The sequence below is a fragment of the Theropithecus gelada genome, chromosome 20, assembly GCF_003255815.1.
Source record: "Theropithecus gelada isolate Dixy chromosome 20, Tgel_1.0, whole genome shotgun sequence".
NCBI lineage: Eukaryota > Metazoa > Chordata > Mammalia > Primates > Cercopithecidae > Theropithecus > Theropithecus gelada.
The window spans coordinates 14267743-14290542 of NC_037688.1; the positions used below are offsets into that span (position 1 = coordinate 14267743).

General features: G+C 40.7%; 1 protein-coding gene across 3 annotated transcripts in view; it reads right to left on the reverse strand.

Moving 5' to 3' along the window:
* The window catches only part of AMFR (autocrine motility factor receptor), a 58243-nt gene that overhangs the window by 13378 nt on the left and 22065 nt on the right, over positions 1 to 22800 (reverse strand). For 2 of the 3 annotated variants that reach the window (XM_025370625.1, XM_025370626.1), the window contains exons 7-10: positions 21001 to 21134; positions 19747 to 19857; positions 14556 to 14746; positions 11281 to 11384 (exon numbers count right to left, since the gene is read on the reverse strand). In XM_025370625.1, the coding sequence (XP_025226410.1) occupies positions 11281 to 11384; positions 14556 to 14746; positions 19747 to 19857; positions 21001 to 21134 (540 nt within the window). Of the gene's footprint in view, positions 1 to 11280; positions 11385 to 14130; positions 14227 to 14555; positions 14747 to 19746; positions 19858 to 21000; positions 21135 to 22800 lie in introns of all 3 variants that reach the window. The other variant, XM_025370624.1, reaches the window with a different exon arrangement.

The following is a 22800-nucleotide window of genomic DNA, read 5'->3' on the forward strand; positions in this document are numbered from 1 at the left end:
CCTGTAATCCCAGCATTTTGGGAGGCCAAGGCAGATGGATCAACTGCGGTCAGGAGTTCAAGACCAGCCTGGGCAACATGGTAAAACCCCATCTCTACTAAAAATACAAAAATTTAGCCATGCCTGTAGTCCCAGCTACTAGGGAGGGTGAGGCAGAAGAACTGCTTGAACTTGGGAGGTAGAGGTTGCAGTGAGCCGAGATTGTGCCACTGCACTCTAGCCTGGGTACAGAGTAAGACTCCATCTCAAAAAAATGGAAAAGCAAAGAGAATAAAAACTGAAAATAACAGAGTAGAAAATTCAGGGACTGTGGGACAACTACAAAAGGTGTAAACGCACTTAATAGGAATCGCAGAAGGAAAAGAGAAAGGAACACAAGAAACATTTGAAATGATAATGGTTGAGAACTTTCCCAAATTAATGTCAGACACCAAACCACAGATCCAGCAATCTTACAGAGTGCCAAGCAGGACAAATGCTAAAAAAAACAAACAAACAAACAAAAGGACACCAACGATATAAAATCCAAATTATAGAGAATCAAAGATTAAGAAAAACATCCTGAAAGAGGCCAGAGGGAAAACCACCTTACCTCTAGAGAAGCAAAGACAGGAATGACATCGACAGCTCCTCAGAAACCCCACAAGCAAGAAGATAGCGAAGGGAAACATTTAAAGTGTTAAGAAAAGACTCACCAACAGAGAATTCTATACCCCACAAAATTATCCTTCCAAAGTGATGCAGAAACAAAGACTGTCTCAGACAAACCAAAGTTGAGGGAATACGTTGCTGTGAGACCTGCCTTACAAAAAATGTTAAAAATAAAAAATTGTTGAGAGAAAGAAATCGATATAGGTCAGAAAGCTCAGCTCCACATAAAGAAAGGAAGAGCATCAAAGAAGGTATAAATAAAGATAAACAAAAACTGTTCCTTAATCTAACAGAACATTCGGTTCAAAATAACAGCAACAGCGCATTCAGTTTATGTGTACTCGTGCGTGTGTGTGCTTATGTACTCACATACAGGTGAAATGAATGACAACAATGATACAAGGGACAGGAGTGAGGAATTAGGATTGTTTTGTTATCAAAAGGTACTCACATTTCCCATGCAGTGGTACAGTGTTATCTGAAAATAAACGAATTAGTTGCAAATGTATATTACAAACTCTAGAGCAACCATTAAAACAAGCTTGTCCAACCCATGGCCCACACAGCTTTGAATGCAGCCCAATACAAATTTATAAACTTTCTTAAAACATTATGAGATTTTTTAATTTTTTTTTTTTTTTAGCTCATTAGCTATCATTAGTGTTAGTGTATGTTATGTGTGGCCCAAGACAATTCTTCTTCTTCCAGCGTGGCCCAGGGAAGCCAAAAGATCGGACAACCCTGCATTAAAACAAGTAAAAAGAAGTATACTAATAACGCTAAGAAAGGAGAGAAATGGAATTCTATAAAAATGTTCAATTAAAACCACAAGAGGCAGAGAAAGAGTGGAAGACAAAAATAGGAACAAAAAACAAGGGCAACAAATAGAAAACATTAACAAAATTGTAGTTATTAATCCAAATACATTAATAATCACTTTGAACATCAATGGCTTAAATGTACCAAATAAGAGAGGTTGTCAGAGTAAATAAAAAAAAAACCAAGACCTAACTGAATGTTGTTTACAGAAACCCACTTTAAAACAAAGACACATACAGATTAAAAGAAAATGGATTAAGAAAAATATACCACACCAACACTAACCAAAAGAAACCAGGAGCAGCTATATTACTTTCACAGAGCAAACATCAAAGCATGCAAAGTTATCAGGGATGAAGAACAGCATTACAAAATGATCATGGGGTCAATTCTCCAAGAAGACATGGCATCTTTAAAGTATATATACCTGCTGCACAGTGGCTCACGCCTGTAACCCCAGTACTTTGGGAGGTCGAGGAAGGCAGATCACTTGAGGTCAAGAGTTTGAGACCAGCCTGGATAACATGGTGAAACCCGTCTCTACTAAAAATACAAAAATTAGTCAGGTGTGGTGGCACATGCCTGTAATCTCAGCTACTCAGGAGGCCGAAGCAGAAGAATCGCTTGAGCCCAGGAGGTAGAGGTTGCGGTGAGCCGAGATCGGGCCACTGCACTCCAGCTTGGGCAACCAAGTGAGGCTCTGTCTCCAAAAAATAAATTACTTAATTAAATTAAATTAATTAATAAAGTATATACACCTAACAACAAAGCGTCAGACAAACTGAGGCAAAAATTAAAAGAACCACAAAGAGAAACAAATAGATTTGGAGACTACAACACCTATCACAAATAAGTTCGCTAGTGAACTCTACCAAACATTTAAGGAAGAAATTATACCAATTCTCTACAATCTCTTTCAGAGGATAGAAGCAGAAGGGATACTTCCTAACTCATACTATAAGGTTAGCATTAATACTAAAACCAGAGAAAGATTACAAGAAAACTACAGACCAATATCTGTCATAAACACATAAGTAAAAATCTTCAATAAAATATTAGCAAATCCAACAATGTATAAAAATAATTATACACTACATCCAAGTGGTATTTATCCCAGGTACGTAAGGCTGGTTCAACATTTGAAAATAAATTAATATAATTCAATATTCCCGACAGGCTAAAAAAGAAAAGTAACATGACCTTATCAATAGATGCAGAAAAATCACTCGACAAAATCCAACAACCATTCATGATAAAAACTCTCAGTAAAATAGGAATAGAGGGGAACTTTGTCACTGTGATAAAGAATATCGACAAAAACCCTACCACTAACATCATGCTTAATGGTGACAAACTCAAAGCTTTCACATTAAGATCAGGAACAAGACAAAGATGTCCCATCTAACCACTGCTTTCCAATGTCATCCTGGAAGTCCAAGCTAATACAGTAAGACAAGAAAAGGTAAACAGATTGGGAAGGAAGAAATAAAACTCTTCAGATGACATGCTCGTCTACGTAGAAAATCTGGAAGAACTGATAAAAATACTCTTGGAACTAATAAGCAATTAAAGCAAAGTTGTGAGATACAAGGTTAACAATACTACAGTCAATTGCTTTCCTATATACAGAAATGAGCAAGTGGAATTTGAAATTAAAAGCACAGTATGCTTTATATTAACCCCCACAAAACAAAATATTTAGGACAAAATACGTATAAGATCTATATGAGGAAAATTACAAAATCTTGATAAATGATAACAAAGAAGAATGAAATAAATGGAGAGATAGTCCATGTTCATGGACAGAAAGACTAAATATTGTCAAGATGCCCATTCTTCCCAACTTGACGTACAGATTCAATGCAATCCCAATCAATATTCCAGCAAGTTATTTTGTGGATATTGACAAAATGATTCTAAAGGTTATATGAAGAGACAAAAGACTCAGGATAGCCAATACAATATTGAAGAAGAACAAAGTTGGAGGATATGACACTGCCTGTCTAAAAGACTTGTTACAAAGCTACAGCAATCAAGACTCTGTGGTATTGGCAAAAGAACAAATAGATCAATGGAACAGAACAGAGAGCCCAGAACTAAACCCACATAGTTAGCTGATTTTCGACAGAAGAGCAAAGGCAATACAACAGAGAAAAGATACCCTTTTCAACAAATGGTGCTACAACTGGCCATTCACATGCAAAAAAATAATCTAGACACAGCCCTTATACTCTTCACAATAACTCAAAATGGATCACAGGCCTAAATGTAAAATGCAAAACTATAATGCCCCTAGAAGATAACAGAGAAATAAATAACCTACGGTATGGCAATGACTTTTTAGATACACCACCAAAGGCACGATTCATGAAAGAAAATAATTGATAAGCTTGACTTCATTAAAAGTAAAAAGTTCTGCAAAAGACTGTCAAAAATAAGATGACAAGCCACAGACTGGGAGAAAATACTTGTAAAAGACACATCTGATAAAGGACTGCTATCCAAAATATACAAAGAATTTTTAAAGCTCAACAATAAAAAAACAACCTCCCTCGTCAAAAAAATGGGTATAAGACCTTAATAGATACTTCACCAAAGATAGATATACAAATGGCAAATAACAATATAACAGGTTGCTCCATATCATATGTCATTAGATAAATGCAAAGTAAAACAAGACACCACTACATATATATTAGAATAGCCAAAATTTGGAACACTGACAACACCAAATGCTGGAGGATATGGAGTAACGGGAACTCTCATTCACTGCTGGTGAGAACGCAAGATGATACAGCCACTCTGGAGGACAATTTGGCAGCTTCTAAGAAAACTAAACAATTTTACCATTTGATCTAGCAATCATGCTGTTTAGCATTTTGTATTAGTCCATTTTCACACTGCTGATAAAGACATACCCAAGACTGGCAATTTACAAAAAAAAGAGGTTTAATCAACTTACAGTTCCACATGGCTGGGGAGGCCTCACGATCATGGCAGAAGGCAAGGAGGAGCAAGTCACATCTTACATGGATGGTGGCAGGCAAAGAGAGAGAGCTTGTGCAGGTGAACTCCTCTTTTTAAAACCATCATATCTCGTGACTCACTATCATGAGAATGGCAGGAGAAAGACCTGCCCCCATGATTCAACTACCTTCTACCAGGTCCCTTCCACAAAACATGGGAATTCAAGATGAGACTGGGGTGGGGACACAGTCAAACCATATCATCCCGCCCCTGGCCCCTCCCAAATCTCATGTCCTTATATTTCAAAACCAATCACACCTTCCCAACAGTCCCCCAAAGTGTTAACTTATTTCAGCATTAATTCAAAAGTCCACAGTCCAACATCTCATCTGAGATAAGGCAAGTCCCTTCTGTCTATGAGCCTATAAAATCAACAGCAAGTTAGCTACTTCCTAGATACAATAGGGATATACGCATTGGGTAAATACAGCCATTCCAAATGGGAGAAATTGGCCAAAACAAAAGGGCCGCAGGCCACATGCAAGTCTGAAATAAGGTATGGCAGTCAAACCTTAAAGCTCCAAAATGATCTCCTTTGAATCCATGTCTCACATCTGGGTCACGCTGATTGCAAGAGATGGGTTTCCATGGTCTTGGGCAGCTCCACTCCTGTGGCTGCTGTGCAGGGTACAGCCTCCCTCTCGGCTGCTTTCATGGACTAGTGGTGACTGTCTGCAGCTTTTCCAGGTGCACAGTACAAGCTGTCAGCGGATCTACCATTCTGGGGTCTGGAGGACAGTGGCCCTCCTCTCACAGCTCCATTAGGTGGTGCCCCAGCAAGGACTCTGTGTAGGGGCTCTGATACCACATTTCCCTTCTGCACTGCCCTAGCAGAGGTTCTCCATGGAGGCCCCACCCCTGCACCAAACTTCTGCCTGGGCATCCAGGTGTTTCCATACATCTTCTGAAATCTAGGCAAAGGTTCCCAAACCCCAATTCTTGACTTCTGTGCACTTGCAGGCTCACCACCACCTGAAGGCTGCCAAGGCTTGGGGCTTGCACCCTCTGAAGCCAGAGGCCCAAGCTCTACACTGGCCCCTTTCAGCCATGGCTGGAGCAGCTGAGACACAGGGCACCAAGTCCCTAGGCTGCACACAGCACAGGGATCCTAAGCCCCACCCACAAAACCATGTTTTCCTCCTAGGCCTCTGGGCCTGTGATGAGAGGGGCTGCTGTGAAGATGCCCTGCAGATATTTTCCCCATTGTCTTGGGGATTAACATTCAGCTCCTGGTTACTTATGCAAATTTCTGCAGCCAGCTTGAATTTCTCCTCAGAAAATGGGATTTTCTTTTCTATCACACTGTCAAGCTGCAAATTTTCCAAACTTTTATGCTGTTTCCCTTTTAAAACTGAATGCCTTTAACAGCACCCAAGTCACCTCCTGAACGCTTTGCTGCTTAGAAATTTCTTCTGCCAGATACCCTAAATCATCTCTCTCAAGTACAAAGTTCCCCAAATCTCGAAGGCAGGGGCAAAATGCCGCCATTCTTTTTGCTAAAACATAACAAGAGTCACCCTTGCTCCAGTTCCCAACAAGTTCCTCATCTCCATCTGAGACCACCTCAGCCTTGATTTCACTGTCCATATCATTATCAGCATTTTGGTCAAAGCCATTCAACAAGTCTCTAGGGAGTTCCAAACTTTCCCACATTTTCCTGTCTTCTCCTGAGCCCTCCAAACTGTTCCAACCCCTGCCTGCTAGCTAGTTCCAAAGTTGCTTCCACATTTTTGGGTATTGACAGCAGCACCCTACTCCTGGTACCAATTTACTGTATTAGTCCATTTTCACGCAGCTAATAAAGACATACCCAAGACTGGACAGTTTACAAAAGAAAGAGGTTTAACGGACGTTCCACATGGCTGGGGAGGCCTCACAATCATGGTGGAAGGCAAGGAGGAGCAAGTCATATCTTATGTGGATGGCGGCAGGCAAAGAGAGAGAGCTTGTGCAGGGAAATCCTCTTTTTAAACACCACCAGATCTTGTGAGACTTATTCACTATCACAAGAACAGCATGGGAAAGACCTGCCCCCATGATTCAACTACCTCCCACTGGGTACCTCCCACAACACATGGGAATTCAAGAGGAGATGTGGGTGGGGACACAGTCAAACCATATCAGCATTTAACCAAGGAAGTTATGAACTTATGTCTACATAAAAACCTGTACACAGATGTTTATAGCACCTTTATTCATAACTGCCAAAACCTGGAAGCAACCAAGATGTCCTTAAGTAGGTGAATGAATTAACATATTGTGGTATATTCAGACAATGGAATATTATTTGGTGCTAACAAGAAATGAACTATCAATCCCTTAAAGATATAAAGGAAACATACATGCAAATAATTAAGTGAAAGAAGCCATCTGAAAGGCTACATACTGCAGGATTCCAACTGTATGACATTCTGGAATAGGCAAAGCTATGACAATAGTAAAAAGATCAGTGGTTGCTAGAGGATAGGGGGAGGAAAGGAAAGGCAGAGAGTGCATACAGAATCTTTAGGGCAGTGAAAATACTCTATATCATGTGGATACATGTCACTATGTATTTGTCCAAACCTACAGAGGGAACACAAATGTAAACTATGGACTTTGGGTGATTATGATGTGCCAACACAGGTTTATCAACTGTACCAAATGTGCCCTCTGCTGAGGGATGTTGATAATGGGGAAGGCTGTGCGTCTGTGGGCACAGGAGGTACACAGGAAATCTCTGTACCTTCTTAATTTTGCTGTAAGCCTAAAACTGCTCTAAAAAATTAGTCTTAAAAACAAACAAAAAAGACTCATGAGTATTCAAAAGAATTAGAAGCAGGGTCTCAAAGAAATATATGCCTACTCGCTGCAGCACACCAACATGGCACAAGTATACATATGTAACAAACCTGCACATTATGCACATGTACCTAGAACTCAAAGTATAATAATAAAAAAAAAAAAAAGAAATATATGCCTACTCATGTTCACAGTAGCATTATTCATGATAGCTAAAATGTGGAAGCAATGCAAGTGTCCATCGACAAATTAATAGATAAATAAAAAGTGGTATATACATATAATGAAGTATTACTCAACCTTAAAAAGGAAGAAAATTCTGACCCGTGCTACAACATAAACCACGATGACATTATGCTAAGTGAAATAAGCCAGTCACAAAATGACAGATATTGTATAATTCTACTTATATGAGGTACCTAGGTAGTTAAACTCATACAGAAAGTAAGTAGCATAATGGTTGCCAAAGGCTAGAGGGAGGGGAGAATTAGTAGTTAACTGTTTAATGGGTATAGAGCAAGGGTATCCAATATTTTGGCTTCCCTGGGCCACATTGAAGAATTGTCTTGAGCCACACATACAATATACTAACACTAACGATAGCTGATGAGCTTAAAAAAAAAAAAAGGCAAAAAAATCTCATAGTTTTAAGAAACTTCACAAAGTTGTGTTGGGCTGCATTCAAAGCTGTCCTGGGCCACATGCAGCCCACAGGTTGGACAGGCTTGGTACAGGGTTTTGATTGTGCAAAATGAAAAGAGTTATGCAGATGGACAGTGGTGATAGTTGCACAATGTAAATATACCACTGAAATGTGCATCTGAAAAATATTAAAATAGTAGATATAATGTATTTTACCAAAATAGAAAAATTTTTTAAAAAATTCACTTTCTTAATCTTGTCTGTCAGAAAAAGAGTATGTACTAGCATTGGCTTGTATGTGCCTATAAGCCTTCTGGAGCAACATAATACATAAGAAACTAACCCAGGCTGTTAGGGGGCGTAGAAGCTGGGCACATGGGAAAAAGATGGGAGCATGACTTCACTGTATACTCCTCTCTAGGTTCTGAACTTATAAATAAATGATCTATTCAAAAATCTTAAACAAATGAAACACTCCCCTGGATGCCACACTCCTATCAAGCTACCACCTCTACTGCTCTGTGTCCTTCTTCGTAACATACTTCCTGGTATGGTCTATTTCTTCAGCTCCCATTCATTTCAATCTACCACAATCTAGTGTCCAAACCCTTGGGCCATGAAAAGTGCTGGTTCTTTTCCAGCTAATCAATCACTCCCACTCGGCCAAATCCAATATGCACTTCTATGAGTTCATCTTGTAAGAATTCCACACGCTTGACTCTTCCCTCCTGGAAACCCAACTCCTCTGTGCTGTGCTGCCACCTTCTCCTGGTCTTTTCCCTCTCCACCAGCTGTCATGGCTCCTCCCTCTGCCGGACCTCTGAACATGGCAGGACCTAGAGCTCAGATGTTGGCCCTCTTCTCTTTGCCCCCTGCTTTAGATGTCACCTCCAGGCTTCAATCTCCCAAATGTGCATCTCTCGCTTGATCTGCTCACTGAGGTCTAGAACTGCCTACAGACCATCGCAGACTTACCCAAACAGAACACCGTGACCCATCCTCATGCCTGTTCCTCCCGAGTCTTCCCATCTCAGTACATGGTACCACTGTCAACTCAGCTGCTTAATTCAAACCCAACAAGGCAGCTTCCATTTCGCCACTTCTCTCATCCCCCATATCCAACCAAAGCACCAAGTCCCGCCAGCTCATCTTATAAAACTGTCCTAAACCTGCCACTTCTTTTCACCTTTATTACCAATACCCCTGTCCAAGCCCCTATGTGAGTTTGCCTTGACTACTGCAGCAACATCCTAATTGCTGGTCCTGTTGCTTCCATTTCTGACCTTCTATAATTCATCCTCCTCCCAGAAGCAAAATCATTCTGTTAAATGTCCTGTCAGTCCCCTGGTGGTGGTGGTGGGGTCTGTAAGAAGCTTTGAATGGCCTTCTAATACTTTTACAAGATCTAAATTTGCCTGTGGCCTGTAAGACCCTGCATGTTCTGGCTCTGAAATCTCAATTTATATCACAGTCTTGCTTCCCTACTTGCTAGGCCCCAACCATAATGACCTTTCTCAGTTCCCAGCACTTTCTTACCTCATAGCCTTTGCACCTACTGTTTCCACTGCCTCCTCCCTCGATCCAGCTCCATCTCATCCTTCCTGTTTTAGCATACATATTACCCCTCAAACAGAACATCTCCAAATGCCTCCTCTAAAATGCTTCCTCTGCCTCTACCCACCCACTCCACCACACTGCCTACCTTACTGCTACCAGAGCACTCATCACCACCAGCAGTCATCTTATTTATATTTATGACCTGTCTCCCCAGTTAGTATCTACCCTACTTGAGAGTAAGACTTGAGTCTACCTTACTGACATTGCAGGTGCTATGCTCGCCACAGTGCCTGTCTCAGGAACAGGCTCTCAGCTCAAATTTGTTCAGTCAGTCAATAAGGATTAACTAATGAATAAACCAACGACCTTCCAAAGCACTGGCCGGGCTTATGCAGGTCAGCCAGAGGCCCTAATCCAAGCAGGACTAAGGTGGTTTGCACTGGATTTGCACTGGTTTGCACATGTTTCTCCATCATTGTAAAATAATAACACATTGCTTTGGAAAAATACAAAGAAACTTGAAGTATTCAAACAATATCCTTGAGCCAACAACACACCTCAACATTTCAAGGCACATACACACGTGCATGCATACACACACACACACACACACACAATTTTTGGAGGCGAACGAGGAAAAGATGGGGAACAAAAACATGCATTTGGTGAGCCTCATACAATTTTTTTTTTTTTTTGAGACAAGAGTTTCACTCTTGTTGCCCAGGCTGGAGTGTAATGGTGTGATCTCGGCTCACTGCAACCTCCATCTCCCGGGTTCAAGCGATTCTCCTGCCTCAGCCTCCCAAGTAGCTGGGATTACAGGTGCATGCCAACATGCCCAGCAAATTTTTGTATTTTTAGTAGAGACAGGGTTTCACTATATGGGCCAGGCTGGTCTCGAACTCCTGACCTCATGTGATCCACCTGCCTCAGCCTCCCAAAGTGCTGGGATTACAGGCGTGAGCCACCATGCCCAGTCTCTTTGCTTTTTTTAGAGATGGGGTCTCACTCTGTCACCCAAGCTGGAGTGCAATGGTGTGAGTATAGCTCACTGCAGCCTCAAACTCCTGGGCAATCAAGCCATCTGCCTGCCTCAGCCTCACAAAGCTCTGGGATTACAGGAGTGAGCCACAGTGCCCAGCCTCATAAAATTTTTAATGCAAGGCACATCGTTCACTCCAGTCGATAATTCCCCAAAATATTTTGGCTAAAGGCTATATGCAGTGGCTCACGTCTGTAATCCGAGCATTCTGGGAGGCCAAGACGGACGGATCACTTGAGGCCAGGAGTTCGAGACCAGCCTGGTCAACATGGTGAAACCTCGTCTCTATAAAAATTAGCCAGGCATGGTGGTCCATGCCTATAATCCCAGCTACTCGGGAGGCTGAGGCAGGAGAATTGCTTGAACTCAGGAGGTAGAAGGTACAGTAAGCCAAGACTGCACCACTGCACTCCAGCCTGGGCAATGAAGGAAGACCCTGTCTCCAGAAAAAAAAAAAAAAATTTTTTTTTTTTTTTGGCTAAAATCAAAGGAGTCCCAAGGTAGGCCTAGATTACAACAGAGTGAACCTAGTAGTGTTCAGAAAAGGTTAGATTATCCGCCAAAGAAATAAAATGAAAGTTTCAAAATTTAAAACACAGGAATGTAAACAGTCCCAGTAAATAAAAAGAAGCCCCTAAAATTCCTTCTATTCTGCCAGAGCAGAGTAAGACCAACAAGGTCATATACCCAGCACACACGCTCTAGCTGTTCCTTCCCTCCTAATTCCTAGTCATCCTCTTAAAGCAGCTAGCAGGCCTTACCATTGCATTGAGCTGGGAGTTGCTGGCCTGTGTAATGCCAAGAATGTTGGTGGTGTGCATCACTTCAACCGAAAAACTTGGCAGCCAGCTCGCAATCCGAGACCCTGAAACAAACAAGAATCCAGCATAAGTTTCAGAGCCCTGACTCCTTCCCCCATCATCTGCTCTCACAGCAGCCGCTGTAATGGCTGGTGTTCACTGAGGGCTTCCTATATGGCAGGCCTCTCATGCCAAGTGTTCCACGTGGACTAGCTCATTTAATCCTCACTACATCCCACATGGTACCTCCTATTATCATTCTCCTAGTATCCTTCTCAAAGATATAGCACTAATACCCTTGGTCTTTGGTCTCTGAGGCACTCAGAAGTTAGGGGACTTGTCCAAGATCACACAGTTTAACTATGATGGCCAAGATGTGAAGCCAGACAGGCAAGCCCTAGAACCCTTCACTGCTGAGCAATCCTGCTTTCCAGGGGGGCTGGATGCAGCCCAGCCCAGCACCCTCACGCGCTCAGCCTGGGAGATGAAGAAGCTTTTCAAGGCTCTAAGCTTCTATAACACATGAGCTTTGGCTCCTCTCTTTCACGAGCTACACAAATGACTATTCATTTGGAGGCATTTTCACATTTACTTTCAGGAAGTATTTTTTCTTTAATCTTAAAAGCCTTGGTTTTCTGATTCAAAATTCTTTTTAAATCATGCTATTCTACAACACAGGCTTGTAGACTAACAGCACCAAAAAGTCTGCTACTTCTGTTATTTCCCAAAGAAAACAGGAGCCCAAGATACAACAGCACCAAGAATAGGCTGTAAAACAACCCAATATCAAGCTACACGTTTAAGGCTGCTTTTCATTCCTTCACAAAGAAACTCTGATGCATGGAATAGAAAATCAAGTGTGGCCAGGCGCAATGGCTCACACCTGTAATCCCAACACTTGTGGGAGGCTAAGGCAGACAGATCACAAGGTCAGGAGATAGAGACCATCCTGGCCAGAACGGTGAAACCCCGTCTCTACTAAAAATACAAAAATTAGCCAGGCATGGTGGCACGTGCCTATAATCCCAGCTACTTGGGTGGCTGAGGCAGGAGAATCGCTTGAACCAGGGAATCGGAGGTTGCAGTGAGCTGAGATCGCACCACTGCAGTCCAGCCTGGAGACAGGGTAAGACTCCGTCTCAAAAAAAAAAAAAAAAAAAAAAAAGAAAATCAAGTGGAATGGCCATCTCAAAGGTCTTGAGATGGGTACAAACAAAATGTACCCATTTAAGAAATGGATACTTATTTCATGTACTAACTAGGGAGAAATAAAGTTGAGTTTATCTATTTTGACTAAAGTTTTAGTAGTCATAATTCATAAAATAATGGATTGGATAGCCAGGTCTCATCTCCAATATTGCTAGTATATTTCAGAAGTTTTACCTGGAAGAGCCCTTCATTCACAGCCACCAAACCAGGCCCCCTAAACCCCTCTAACATTCTGGGCGCAGCCAGCCAAGTAGCCCCACCTACTCTTTTGGAAGATATGACTCTACTCCCCCTGGTCCTTTCTTTGAAGGATTTCACCAACATGACACCATCCCCACCGTACCCCATTCTTGAAACTCAAATTGGGGATGTGAATAGCACTACTGCTAACAAAATTCCAGGGACACTTGTGTTATAGTAATAATTATAAACATGAACTCACAGAATTTAGCGGTACTGGACTGTTGAAAATCAACAGCAGCTTAATGTGAATTAAGGAAGGATGATCAACCAGACCCTGATATGTCACAGCCTTAGAATTTTAAGTGTGGTTTTCATTACAACTCCTTTTAACACTGCTGGGAGGCAGAACATTTATATTTTATGGACAAAGCAACAGGGTTCCAGCTCTGATTCTGCTTGTGGTACTCACTAGAAAGGCTTCTCAATGATCCTTCATTATATGCTTAAATGCTACACAAATGCAATACATTATTAGGAAAGGTTAACTATTGAGCTAATTAAGTGTGCTGCTCGAAGGCATGGTTGATTCAGTTTTACTTCTCCACCCTCCTGCCCCACCCTGCCCATACTGACATGGAATTGGGCAAAATGCCTGGCATCCCTCTGTTTGTTCTATCTCTATCCATCTGTCTATCCATCCATCCCACCTAAATGCTTTCAATTAAAATTGAAATACAGTCAATGCGTAGCTTAACAACAGGGACACGTTCTGAGAAATGTGTTGCTAGGTGATTTCATCGTTGTGCAAACATCATAGAGTGTATTTACATAAACCTAAATGGTATAACTTACTATACACCCAGGCTATATGATATAGTCTATTGCTCTAGGCTACAATCCTGTACAGCATGTTACTGTACTGGAGGCAGTTGTAACACAGTGCTAAGTATTTGTGTATCTAAACATATCTAATAGAAAACATGTAGTAAAAATATGGTACAAAAAAACACAAAACAAAACACCTGCATAGGGCACTTACCAGGAATGAAGCTTGCAGGATTAAGGCTGCTCTAGGTGAGTCAGTGAGTGGTGAAATGTGAAGGCCTAGGACATTACTGTGTGCTCCTGTAGACTTTATAAACACCGTACACTTAGGCTACACTAAATTCATGACAAAATGTTTCTTTCTTCAATAAATTAAATTTAGCTTACTATAAGTTTACTTCATAAACTTAATTTTTAACTTTTTGACTCTTGCAGTAACACTTAGCTTAAAATCCAAACACCCTGTACAGCTATTAAAAATATTTTCTTTTTTATTCTGCAAGAGTTTTTCTATTTCTAAAAGTTTTAATTTTACTTTTTAAATTTTTTTGGCTAAAAACTAAGATACAAACACACACATTAGCCTAAGCCTACACAGGTCAGGAGCATCAGTATCACTGTGGTCCACCTCCACCTCTTGTACCACTGGAAGGTCTTCAGGGGCAGTAACACACATGCAGCTGTCATCTTCTAGAATAACAATACCTTATTCTGGAACCTCCTGAAGGACCTGCCTGAGGCTGCTTTACAGTAAATTTTTTTTCTATGTAAGTATGAGCACACTTTAAAATAATGATAAAAATTGTAGTAAATACCAGGCCACAGGAATTTTTTAGGTCCATTATCATCTTATGGGACCATTGCCGTATATGCGGTTTGTCATGGACTGAAATGTCGTTATGGGGCACATGACTGTATAATATTAAACTGGTCTGTACAGGGCAATTTATAATTAAAATAGTATCTGCCTAGGGGAGAACATCCCTTAGGTATAGTTTTAGAGGTTGAAACCAACTAACCATCGAAATGGAAGAAGTGATTGTGTTGGTTTAAGCGAGGTCTCCCTTCGGCTGCTGCTACAGGAACCAAATTCTCATCCAAATTCTCTCCTTGATGGTCTTCCCTGACACGATTATTGTCGGCAATATTAAGAGACATTCTGCATGTTGGACAGGAGGTGTCTTGTTCTAGCCAGGAACGAAGACAGGAGCTACCAAAAAGTCCAAAAGAACATACGTCAGCATCCTCGATTGTTCCTTAGCATACTTTGTGAGAATTCACCCAGAAGTACTCTGGATCTATCAAATGTGCTCCAATTTGATTTTCTCTCCACCACTAGTGAGATTTAAGTGTTGAGAAGCATTTATGGACATTACCTCTTTGCCCTACTTCACTTTAATACACTTCCAGCGTGTCCTGCTGGGAACATGAATTCTTTACCATATGAAGTCATCTACCAAGCTCCTGGTTGTGACCCCTTTTCAATGGGACTTCCTAGCATGGCTCACCATCTTCTCATCCAATTCTATTTGGCTACTTCAAAATCCATGTGGCTGAATCATCCAACACCCTGGCCTCTCATATCCTTGAGTCCTCCACTCTGACGCTCACATCTTTCACTCTGCTTTAGCTACCACTAGCACAGTCATAGCCTTGGCCTTGTCTTCAAAATCTTGATGTCAAAAATCTCACTCATTCACTCAAGCTCCTCTCCTTCCAACTCACTTATCTGGCACCAAACTTGCTAAGACCTCCCATCTGCTTTTTCCTTAAGCATGACAGCCCTACAGGTCCTTACCTCCCCGTTCCCCTGGCTCACCTGTAACTTCTCCTCTCCATTCACCACCTCAACCTCCTCCACCCTCTTCTCTTTGCATGCTGCTTTCCCAACAAGGCTGAAGCTTCTTTTGCCCTCTCTCAGGAGATGATAATGCCTTAATTATGGTAGACACTCAGTAAATACTTGAGGTGTCCATTAAAGGAAAGGATACTAGAGTAAGAAGCAGAAAATGTGAGATCAGTCCCAATTCTCCCTCTAACTAGCTGTGTGATCCAGGCAAACCCTCAGCCTCTCTTGACTAGTCCTCTCCACTAAAGAATGAGATGGCTGGATGAATTAATCTCCAAGGTCCCTCCCATTTTATGAGAATTTGTTACCTTTCTCTAAGGGCGCAAGTAGGCACTCAATAAAAATGCTGTATCTTCTTTTAAATATCTATGAACATGTGTAGATATAAAGTTATAAAGGAAAACCTCACCATAATACGATAATCCTCAGAGTCTCCAGCAACCAAATGGTACATAAGTAACAGGAGTTTCCTAGAGGCCAAGATAGAGCTACTTCTTACTCACTCCATGTCATGAGAGTGTGTGACAGTCGTGTTCCAAAATAATGTCATCTGTCTGTATGTATATACCCAACTCTATCATATTTTGCAATAATTAAATACCTATAATTTGTCTGTGATAATTTAGTCAAATAAGTGATTTTTTTTAAGTCCACTTCTCCTAGTGACACCCTGAAATCACACCACTAGTAGAATAACATTAGCCTTGCGGGGGATTACAAAAGTATGCAAGATCCTTGCCTTCCAATAACGCTACACTGTGACATACTTTTTATAAGCAAATCTAAATTTATTCCACAGAGTGCAAAATCCTCCCACATTAAATATAACAGCCTAAAAACTCCAAGGTGAGTACAACTAGTTAGATACAGTTTTCTGTTTTAAAAAAAATGCTAGAGTTCCTTAACTGAGAGAAATCAAACTTTAGAGAGAAAACGGATCTACTCACTGGACTCTGAAATGTTGTAAACATATCCTCTATAGCCACAAATTATCTAGCTATTGTGTCTGCAAGAATATAGGCATTACCTTTATCACAAATTAAAATGAATTTGCCTTAGATTCTCAGCACACAATCATTCCCAAAGCTACAAAGTAAAGCCAACCAAGAGCACATCCTAACAACTATTTGTTCACTCAACCCGAGGCAGATAAGTGTTTTAAAATTAAATCCTAACTCTTAAGCAACCACTGAGTAAAGAAGAAATCACTCTGGGAAATGAGACACTTTGAGACAAATGAAAACAAAACCACAACGTATCCAAACTTATGAGATGCAGTGGAAGCAATGCTCAGAGGCCAATTTGTAGCAGAAAATGCCTAAAAAGAAGAAAGCTCTCAAGTCAAAAACCTAACTTTATGCCTATAGAACCAGAAAAATCGCAAACTAAACCCAAAGCCAACAGAGGTATCTAGAGTAATTCATAGAGACAAAATATAGAATGGTGGTTGCCAAGGGCTTCAGAAGAAACAGAGAGGGACTTTCTGTATACTGGAGACAATTTCAGTTTCATAAGATGAAAAAGTTCTGGAGATAGATGGTGATGAAGGCTATACAACAATATGACTATACTCCATGCCACCAGACCATATACTTAAAAATAGCTAACAGTAAATTTTTTGTTATATTTTACCAGAATAAAAAAACTATATTTAAGAATTATTACTAAAAAACAAAACAAAATTCACCATAATGAGATAACACTTCACACCCACAAGAATGGCTATAATAACAAAAATAGAAAATGACAAGTGTTGGCAAGATGTATGAAGAAACTAGACCCCTCAGGTATTGTTGGTGGGAATATCAAGTGGTACAGCTGCTGTAGAAAACAGTTTGGCATTTCCTCAAAAGTTAAACAGAATTATCACGTGATCCAGAAATTCCACTCCTAGGCATATACCCAAAAGAAGTGGGAACAAGTCCTCAAACAGATACTTCTCACAAGCACATGTTCCTACCAGCATTATTCACAATAGTCAAAATGTGGAAACAACCCAAATGTCCACCAATGGATGAATGGATAAACTAATTGTTTAATTTATAAAATTACTTAAATTCACCCATAAAAAGTAATGAAGTACTGATACATGCTACAACTTGGATGACCTCAAAAAATACTAAGCGAAAGACGTCAGTCACAAAAAGTCACGTTATATGATTCCTTTATATGAAATGTCCAGAATAGGTAAATCCATAGAGACAGAAAGTGGATTAGTGGTTGCCAGGCGATGGAGAAGGAAGGAATGAAGAGTGCTTACTTAGTGACTATGAGGCGCTATTGTGGAGTGATAAAAAGGTTTTGAAACTAGCGAGAAGGGTGGTTGCATAACATTGTGAACACATTAGCAGCCACTGAACTGTACATTTTAAAATGGTTAAATGTATATTATCTGAATTTTGCCTCAAAGAAATTAAATCATAGAATTAATCTAACATATGCTTGAAGATATTATTTCTGAGCTAAAATAGAGTTATTCTGAGTTTATTCTTCCCAACTAGCCTCCAAGCTCCTTAGGGGCTAACTGAAATAATTTTGAGAAATGTGTGCAAATTCCCTGGTCTTCCCAACCTCAACGAATGTGCACCGCTCTACACCCAACTGTCCAACCCGCACAACTAGGGAAACCCTGGCACCTCTTTCATTCCTCACTTTCCCTCGGCCGGTCTAGCACCACATCCTTCCTGATCCCCTCAAATCTGTCTTCTCACTAACTCTACTTCTACCACCAGAGTCCAAGTTACAATTTCTTTTTTTTTTTTTTGAGACAGAGTTTCGTTCTTGTTGCCCAGGCTGGAGTACAATGGCGTGACCTCAGCTTACTGCAACCTCCACCTCCCAGGTTGAAGCAATTCTCCTGCCTCAGCCTCCCAAGTAGCTGGGATTACAGGCACCCGCCACCACGCCCAGCTAATTTTTTTGTATTTTTAGTAGAAGTGGGGTTTCACCATGTTGGTCAGGCTGGTTTCAAACTCCTGACCTTGGGTGATCCACCTGCCTCAGTGTCCCAAAGTGCTAGGATTACCCCTGAACCACTACAGCCATTACTAACCAATCCCCCTGGATCTCTTCAAACAGCAAATCTTACCCGCCAATCCTTACTTAATGTTCAACAGCATCTCACCACTCCCAATGGTCCTCCAGACCCTGCCTATGTGTCTTCTGCCTCAGCGGACACCCTTGTCCTTTACTCTCTGGGATCAGCCACACAGCTTCTCTTTTAGTCTCTTCCATTTCTTCCTGCTGCACAGATGCACCCTCTCTCTCAAGTACCTAGTACCACCTAATCCCTCCTTTTGTTGACTTAACTCCTACTTATCCTCAAGAGTCACTTCCTTCAAGTTTGAGTCGGATTTTTTCATTACAAGCTCTCAAGAACTATGTTCCTTTGCTTTAAAGCACTTATCTCATTGATACTTTAAAATTCATAAATATGCCTGGTTCTGATTCATGTTTGAATCCTCCGTTTGACTGTAAGCTACAGGAAAGCAGTGACCACACTAGTCATTTTCATTTTATCCCCAGAGCCTAACACAGCACTCAGCACATTTAAAAAAAAAAAAAAAAATCTGTCAACAATGTGTTGAGTTACTGAGACTCTAGCTCCAAAGCCCTATATAAAAAAGAAGAAGAAAAACCCTTTGAGACTATAAAATAAAGAAAGGAAGATTAAAGATGCAAAGATCAGAACTTTCCCAATATGCAAAATTGAAAACACATGCAAAAGGCCAAAAGATACCTCAAGGTCCATTAACATCAAAACATCAAACTTATACACACAGTCATTTATGTGAGACAGACAGAGCCCCAGTGACATCTTAGATCTACTTCCATCTGGAAGGATTACAGAAGAGACTATTTGTAATCCTTGATAACAGACACAGCTCTTTTGTGCTGTTTAGTGGTCCTGGTCTACAACCCATCTCAATCCACTTCTCTGGTGAGATTTTAGGCTTCTTTTGGGCATATACAAAATGCAAAATTATATATTCTCTCTCTCCCAGTTAGATAATAAGCTGTCTGAAAATAAGGACTCCCCGTTAATCCTTTCTTTTAAATCTTACAGACATATTTGCTGTACTTCAGAGCTAAAATGGAGAAGAAATATGAAGACAGTTACCATACCCAGAAATTAAGATGGCAAACTATGGGAGGGAAACAGTCCTATGATGTAGGGAAGAGGCTAAGGAACAAAGAAGGACACCCAAGAGCTTCCCAGAACACGCAGTGCCAGCAGCAAGGCCAGGCGGAGGTAATGTCCCCACTCCTCCACTAGGATGAGCCTCAAGCCTGGGTACAAAAAGCACCCACACACCCTGGACAGAACACCCGTCCCACAGGGCCCTTCACAAAGCTCCTACTTGTGGAAAAGATGTCCGCAGGGCAGTTTCCGCGCAGCCTGCATGGAGTCCCAACAGATGGCACAGTCGTCATTGTTGACAGCCAGCTCCTCTGGAGTTGCAACTGCAAACCTGTGGAAACAAAACAAGCCCAGCAGGAACCTTGGTCAGTTCCACACACACACTACACACCACTTGATAGACTGCGCCTATATCACAGCACAGTTACAGAGAAAGCGTGTTCAGCAAAACACTCTTGATAATCAAAAATATAATTTACCTTCAAAGCCCATTAAAAAGTGAGTGAGAAACTTATGCACAGGAACTTTGTCTAAATAATGGCTGCTAGGCCGAGTGCGGTGGCTCATACCTGTAATCCTAGCACTTTGGGAGGCTGAGGCAGGAGGATCATGAGGTCAGGAGTTCAAGACCAGCCTAACCAACATGGTGAAACCCTGTCTCTACTAAAAACGCAAAAATTAGCCGGGTGTGGTGGCGGGCGTCTGTAATCCCAGCTACTCAGGAGGCTGAGGCAGGATAATTGCTTCAACCCAGGAGGCAGAGGTTGCAGTGAGCCGAGATTGCGCCACTGCATTCCAGCCTGGTGACAGTGCGAGACGACATCTCCAAAATAGTAATAATAACAATGACTGCTGTTAGTGAAGACCTCGGAGAACATATCCAGACAAATCAGAGAAGTAAGGCCCCCAGAGATCCAATCTGTGTCCCTGGCCACAAAGAAGTGATCCAGGCTGTCCCCCTGGGCACAAAGAGGATACCCATTAATCTTGCACCTCCAGGCATGGTTTAGCCTCAGCTTGGCAAAAAAGTGCCTCCTTCAATGAGGTTAAGTATGTGTGTGTAAACATGCATATGCAGAGAATAATTGAGACCCACTTTCACGAAATGAGCAGGACAGAAGCCCAATGAAGCGTCTATTTGATAATAATGACAATAAAATCATGACGAATAAGAGCCTAATACTGAGCACTACGTGCCCAGTACTATTCTAAATACACGAATTATCTCACCAAATTCTCCCAAAGGTTCAGGCAGAAGGTTCTGTTTTCATCCCTAATTTAGAGATGAAGTAAACTGCCCCAAATCACCCAGCACCTAAGCGGTGATTCACACCCGGGCAGTCTGACTCCAGAGCCTCTCCTCTCCACCACTGTTAGCAGTTTACAAACATACATTCTGACATACTCTGGAATCTGTTGTTATTAAAAAGCTAAAATGAGTAAACTTAGGCAACATCAACTTATGTTTCCTCACCTGGCCTCCATGTTCCCAACCACACGCAGATAGTTCTTGTGCCGACGAATTCGACGCTGCACCTCATGAAACAGGTAACGAAGCTGCATAAAGATGACCAAGCTAGCCATGGATAACCAGATGTTGCCAAATAACTTAGAAAGAAAGAGAGTAAAATACACGGTAAAAGTGAACATGAACTTGCTAGTGATGAAGGCGCAGTATGCAGCAGAAGCTCTTCACTGTTGGTGATGGTGAACTGCAATATTTTTCAGAAAGGAAATACACAGATGTATCTCATTACTCTAAACAAGGCACATCCTCGTCTGCCTAGGTGCTCCACTGCCAGTCATCTTTCCTGAGAAACTCATCAGAAATGGAAAAGCTTTATGCAAAAAGATGTCTATCCATGAAATTATAAAAGAGAAAATATGAAAATGAACAAAATGTCCAGCAGAAGAACAGTTAGGTTGTAAACTTATATAATGTAAAATTATATACTCATTAATTACATTTATTTATATTATACAACTACATATTACACTATTATATTTGTATATATAACAGTTCTGAAGGTCAATTATGGGAAGACAGTATTAGATAAATAAAAAAAGCAAGATATAACTAATTTTATCAAACTAATACATGATAAAAAATATGTAAAAATGTGAAATAGCAAACAACCGAATATCATCTAAATAACCCACTGTGAGATGTGGTTTATTAAATCATGGTACAGCTATCTGAAGACATTTTTATCCTGAAAGTATTAAAATGGCTTAGAAGAACTGATGCTAGCATAGGAAAATGTTCATAATACATCAGTTTTTTTAAAAACTATATGTCTATATGTCTAAAATATCTCAATTTATGAAGGTATGTACTCAAATACATAAAAAGAAAACTGTTAAAAGAAGCAGTTAAACACAACAAAATCTTCAGGAAACAAGCATGAGGAAAAAAATTAAAATTTAAAAAAATAAGACAAAAAAATCTTAAGAGTTATCTTTGGCCATTTGTCCCCTTTTTGAGGGGGGAGGGAGGCTTTTTTTTTTTTGAGATGGTGTCTCACCCTGTCGCCCAGGCTAGAGTGCAGTGGTGCGACCTCGGCTCACTGCAACCTTCATTTCCCAGGTTTAAGCAATTCTCTGCCTCAGCCTCCCCAGTAGCTGGGATTATAGACGTGAGCCACCACGTCCGGCCGAGCCTCTTTTTTTAAAAAAAAGAATTACATGCTTTCTTTAAAAAGTATGTTTTCAAAGTTTCTTTCAAAAAGCAGACTTAGAAATGTGCCATGTCTAGCCCAATAATTTTTAAATGATACTTACTGGGCTTATAATTTAAATAAACTGCCCACCAACTATTTTAATTCTCACCATTACTAGATCACTGAAAGACCAACCAATGAAGCAGATTTATGACACTGTAACTTCTAACATATCAAAGTAAAATGTAAACAATGATGGTAGTAGGAATGTAGGAATTAAGTATAAAGACTTTTTTAAATTACAAAGATGGAAAATGTATGAATCCATGAAGTAGCTAACACTGCAGGAATTCCCATTACCACCTACAAAGTAACTGCTAAATATTTAAAGCCATAGAAACTGGGGAAAGGCAGCTCCTTACTTTCATGCTAAAAGAATAATCTATTGACTTGGTCAGCAGAGTTAACTAAGTCTCCCAGGACAACAAACACCTCCTGAGTTAGGCACCAGCCAAAGCAATTCCACGGCACTGCCTTACACCCAGTGGCAAAAAGAGGGAGGGTTTGCAGCTACATTCATTTTTAGTCTTTTTTTTTTTTTTTTTTTTTTTTTT